Source organism: Epinephelus moara, chromosome 9, assembly GCF_006386435.1.
Source record: "Epinephelus moara isolate mb chromosome 9, YSFRI_EMoa_1.0, whole genome shotgun sequence".
Classification (NCBI taxonomy): Eukaryota; Metazoa; Chordata; class Actinopteri; order Perciformes; family Serranidae; genus Epinephelus; species Epinephelus moara.
This window is the reverse complement of record NC_065514.1, coordinates 36173612-36179379: the sequence shown is the minus strand read 5'-3', so window position 1 is coordinate 36179379 and position 5768 is coordinate 36173612. Positions and strand designations below refer to the sequence as shown.

General features: G+C 44.7%; 1 protein-coding gene across 1 annotated transcript in view; it reads right to left on the bottom strand.

Moving 5' to 3' along the window:
* The window catches only part of tln1 (talin 1), a 173487-nt gene that overhangs the window by 40756 nt on the left and 126963 nt on the right, over nt 1-5768 (bottom strand). The window contains exons 46-49 of the mRNA XM_050052653.1: nt 4586-4769; nt 2769-2894; nt 2097-2213; nt 1656-1841 (exon numbers count right to left, since the gene is read on the bottom strand). Of these exons, the coding sequence (XP_049908610.1) occupies nt 1656-1841; nt 2097-2213; nt 2769-2894; nt 4586-4769 (613 nt within the window). The remainder of the gene's footprint in view (nt 1-1655; nt 1842-2096; nt 2214-2768; nt 2895-4585; nt 4770-5768) is intronic.

The window sequence follows — 5768 nt, the reverse complement described above, 5'->3', positions numbered from 1 at the left end:
ACTGATATCTTTAACTGGCTATCATTTTTCCCTTTACGGGAATGGTGCCCCACGAGGTGATTTAATGTTAATTAAGTCACATTATTCAACATAATTATTAATTATTAATAATAATTATTAATTATTTCCGATAGCCAATTAAATCCCAACATATTTGGTGCCTCCATGTGAAGCCTAGTGTGTTGACCCCAACATTTATGGTGCTGCCGAGTGAGGTAAATATATGTTGACCCCAACAACTGTATCCTCCACAACAAGTTCCTGCCAATGTTTCACAATACAAGCCTGTTTAAAAAATGAAGGGATTCTCTCAGCCGAAGTTATAAGGGGCTTTTAATCTGAAACACATACAGGAAATGTTGAGTTTGAAATGATGGCGTTAATCATTAACTTTATCAAGGCAAACGGGAGCGGATAAAAAGTAAAAATATAAAAATACAGAGGGAACAATTAATAATGGGCCATTTATAATCTAGTCTATTTCAAATGAAGCTGGTAGCTTCTGCAGCTGTGGTGAGTAAAAGCCTCACCACTATTTTTTAATCGTATTCCTTTATATCCTCCATTATGAAGAAATAACATTGTTTGCTAGTTTGATGCTAATGACAGTACTCACCAGGTTGATAAAGTGGCTCTACTGTTTAACGCCATCATTTTTTCCTTTTTACTCTGTGGTAACATGCCTAGAGGATGGGGTGTTGTTGCCGTTCAGTTGTCGACGGCAGGAGACTGCTCTGTGTTCCTATTGGTCAAAGTGACAGCTGTGACGGGAGAAGTCGTGAACGACAAAAAGAAAATCAAACATACTAGACTTTCTGTCGGAATGTTGTGAGGTGTCCCAGACATGGCGTCGGTTGTCGCTAACTATGACACACTACACAAGATGAAATGATGGATTATTATGTACGACACTCTTTGTCGTTCACAATCCATGCCGACACTGTACGTCGCTGTGTCGGGCTGAGGTTTCAGTGTAAGGGATATAAGAACATGGCTACAGTCGTGAGACAAGACATAAACCAAGCTAGGTCCAGACAGAGACTGAAGTTTATGGTGCGTTATCTCCCTGGTCTGGACTATAATGCACAAAATCGGTACAACTGAAAGATCATCCTGTTATTACTAATGCTAAATTACTACAGAATAAATTGCACAGAGCTGGCCTTTGGGACAATAGGTTCATCCAACTGAAAATGCACAGATGACATTGTACACCAAAGGGGTACAAGCAAGCTTGATCAATACATGTTTACGAGGCTTTTGACTGCCTGGCTATCTGTAACTGTGACTTAGTGGTTAATTTAGTAATCCAGTGTAACTAATGGACTGCTGTGCTTAACCCTGAAGAAGATGCCAGTATGGTGGTCTTTTGTTGTCCTTAAATTTTTCCCTTTTTCCTTTAACGTAGCACGTGTATAGGGAATTATTTTTGAGAGATCTTCTGTTAAGTAAAACGATCCCTGTCGGTTTTTGTTCTCTTGCTTAAGTAAAGTATTTATTATAAAAAAGATCTGACAGATCCCGGTCAAATTGAACTCATCCTTTGTTTAGGCGTGACTGCTGTCAGCTGTTTCTCTCAACACTTGGCAGCTGTGTGGACCAGCACTATGTTGACACAGCGGGTCATGACTTCCTGACATGAATCTCCTGTATACCTTGCAGGAGTGCAGCATGTCAGCGATGGCCCTTCTGCTAAGGTTGGCGGTGGCAATGACGTCTTCCTGACGGCAAGAATTCCCAGCAGCCACTGCCTTTGCTGTTGCCATGGTGATTCCTTTAGTCATGCGAATGAACTCCTCTGGTGTGGTGGTCTTTGGCGGTGGGTCAGAACTGCTGAATACCTGTGTGGTAAAACCAGAGCACTGGAATACTCAATAACTACCAAACAATATCAATTCTTTCATCTGACAAGTGATCAAGTGAATTCTGTGCTGTAGGATCAGTGTTCCAAATGAATCTTTTTTGCTGGAAGGGGTCTGCTTTCAGTTGGTAAGAGGCTACAACATCTTCTTCTGGTTGGGATAGTAGAGAGACTTCTATTTCAAATGTTGACCACAATATTGACAACAGTCTATTTAAAGAGAGTAATTACTCACAGCCAGCTCCTGTTTGATGTGTTCAATTGTGGCCTCCAAAGCTCTGGTCCCCTTTGTGGCTTCATCCTCCACTGCCTTCACCGTCTTCAGGAGGGATGTCACATTGGTCACCATCACCTACAGCAGCCAGGTTACATCATATGGTGATAGATTAGAATGATGGCTAAATGCTCACTGATAAATGTCACAAAGATTATTTTTAATATACACAGCATTACCAGTGAGAGCTGCATTCAAACTTCTGTTCACACTTCAACAGATGACATAATAGTGGGATGGTACTCAGAGATTGAAATGTTTGTTTTCATATTAATATGTTCACATGCTGTGTGGTTCAATAGTATGCAACATATAATATGGGATATAATCAAAAATGTGTGGGGTTCCATTGTTGTAAAATTTGAACTCAGAGAGCCTCGTAGACTGTGCGTTATGCTCCAATAAGACTGCTTCTCTAATGGTCAGAGAGCATCTGAAACCCTCTCCCAGTGCTTCTGACAAGTTTTATGACTTTCCAAAACCAACCGTCCAACCATGCTCACTTCACAGAGTGAGTGACCAGCTGTTTTCATTCATACCCTAGTGTGAGTGTTCCTGTAGAGGAGCAGAGCACTCTGTGCCGCTTCACCTTCACATAGTGAGTCTCAAGTGACTTTGGGTTTTGGATCTCACCTTAGCAGAATTCTTGAGCTGCAGCATGCTGGGATCGTCATGTGGTTTGCCTGCAGCTGCCTTGGTGGTGCTGATGAGGTTGCCCAGAGCTTTGGCCACATCCTTCACTGCATTGATCAGGACCACCTGTAGAGTGCAGAAGTTGTACTTTACAGTTTAATTTGATGCCATCACATAGGAAGTGACTGCACCTAGACACACAAAGCTCAGGGATGGTGTGCGTTTATGAAGATGTGCCTCAGAGGACTGAATGCTAGTGGTCTGTGCCTCACTCTAATCCATTCACCATACATAACAAACGCCAGCTCCCTCCTTAGCTAGAAGACCAGAAATAATGGTGTTTGATTTATCCTTGAAAGCTTATGAGTAATTTAAAGAAGCAGTCCATTTTTGCTTTTAAAATATGTTGTTTTTCCTCATTCTTTTGCTTACTATTCATTTTCTTTATGAATGTATCCATTTGTTAATTTCACTCCAGGGTGCTGGAAAGGAGGTTCCAACCGATTGTGGAACCTCAGATCCAGGAGGAGCAATGCGGATTCCGTCCTGGCTGTGGAACAGTGGACCAGCTCTTTACCCTTGCGAGACTGCTGGAGGGGTTGTGGGAGTTTGCCCATCCAGTCTACATGTGCTTTGTGGTCCTGGAGAAGGCTTACAACCGCGTCCCTCGGGGGGTCTTGTGGGGGGTACTACGGGAGTATGGGGTGCCAGGCTTGCTGCTACGAGCCATCCGGACACTGTATGACCAAAGTGAGAGCTGTGTCCGCATACTTGGTGTAAAGTCGAACACATTCTTGGTGGGTGTTGGCCTCCGCAGAGGTTATCCCTTGTCACCAATCCTGTTTGTGATCTTCATGGACAGGATCTCGAGGCGCAGCCGGGGGGAGGAAGGGGTCTGGTCTGGGACCTCAGAATTGCATCTCTGCTTTTCGCAGATGATGTGGTTCTGTTGGCTCCATCACACCGTGACCTCCAGCATGCACTGGGGCGTTTTGCAGCCGAGTGTGAAGCAGTGGATGAGAGTCAGCACCTCCAAGTCTGAGTTGGGCCTGAGTCTGAGTTACTGTCTCAAGCGAGGGAGTTCAAGTATCTTGAGGTCTTGTTCACGAGTGGGGGTAGAATGGAGTGTGAGATGGATCCGCGGGTCAGTGTGGCTTCTGCAGTGATGCAGGCGCTATGCCGGTCCGTCGTGGTGAAGAGCGAGCTGAGTCGGAAAGCAAAGCTTTCGATTTACTGGAAAGAATGAGATCGCGGATACAAGCAGTGCAAATGAGTTTCCTCCGTGGGGTGGCTGGGCTCAGCCTTAGAGATAGGGTGGGGAGCTCGGACATCCGGAGGGAGCTCGGACTAGAACTGCTGCTCCTTCACATAGAAAGGGGTCAGTTGAGGTGGTTCGGGCATCTGACTAGGATGCCTCCTGGGCGCCTCCCGCTGGAGTTGTCCTGGGCACATCCCACTGGTAGGAGGCCCCCAGGGCAGACCCAGAACATGCTGGAGGGATTACATATCTCGTCTGGCCTGGGAACACCTTGGGGTCCCCCAGGAGGAGCTGGAAAGCATTGCCGGGGAGAGGGATGTCTGGGGTGCTTTGCTCGGCCTACTGCCCCCGCGACCCCGCCCCGGATAAGTGGATGAAAATGGATGGATGGATGTTTTTTTTTCACCACAATAACCAAACCAGTATTATACCTGACATCTGATTCATGAATTCATGAGCCAGCCATCTGCTTATTTTGCCATTCAAACACTTTTTCTTCATTTTAATTGTGAGACACACACAACTGACAAACATGCAACATGCTGTCTGCTGTCCTTACCTGTGTCTCTGGGTCTTCAGAACCCAGGCTGGCAGCTCCCAGTTTGACCACATCAGCCAGTTTGGTGATGGTGGACACGGAGGACTGGGCAGCCTGGGCCAGTTTCTCCTGACTGGCTCCAGCACCGGACACCAGCAGCTTGGTGTCCTCCACCAGAGCCTTGGCTGTCTTCAGGATGCATTCTCTGCACACAAGAAGGTTACAGAGTCACTGTGGAGCTTTGATAATGCAAAACAAAGATGGTGCAAATATCTAATAACGAACATGAAACTGGTCCTGTTATATAATTACAGTATTTCTGATTTTCCACATCTTCTTTATACATATATATCAGCATTTAAAAGTGAAATATGTTTAAGCTTTAGGACACAGCCTTGATGATAGTGAGCAGTATTTACAGGTTCCAGTGCTCACTAGGGCTGAGTACTGACTTCAGTATTTAAATGGCACAAAGGAATTGATTTGGTACCATAAACCATTGAAAAAAAAGGCCTTGTAATTTGGTCCCAGATTTCAATCCCTAAGGAGTAAATCTAATCGGTGTCAGTGAGCCAACAAGCATGCAGCATGTTTGCACCAAGATCTAATAAAGCTGGCGTTTGGCTGGCTAATGTTTAATGTTACGTCATTGAGGCATGCAGGGACAACACTTGGGTTTGACGGGGGCTGGTGTGTGTGTGTGTGTGTGTGTGTGTGTGTGTGTGTGTGTGTGTGTGTGTATGTGTAATAATAATAATAATAAATCACCAAAAACATTGGTTGATAATGGGAAACACTGTCTATATTACTGCATAATTAGCAACGTCAAAATGAGTGTAAATACAACATAAATTAAACAGAGAGGGCTATCTGTGGGGCATCAACAGTATGCTTACTCATACATGACATAACTAGAATTACTGCCCTGTGTTTTATGCCTACTTGCACCCGTCAAGTTTCCCTTAAGCCCTGTTTCCAATAAACACTTTAACCCTATGGGCCCTAGGCGTTTTTGGGGTATTTTTACTGCCTTTACTTTTAAGCTCATGTCACATCATTTTGACGATACAACGTGCTGACGTATTGCGGTAAGCGAGTTGTGCCATTTCCGGTGTTTCTGTGACAGCGTCTCTGTACTGCTCTGGTGGATTCTACTAGCCTGCTTTCTCACTTCAGTTGCTTTAACGTTGCTTTAACGTCTACT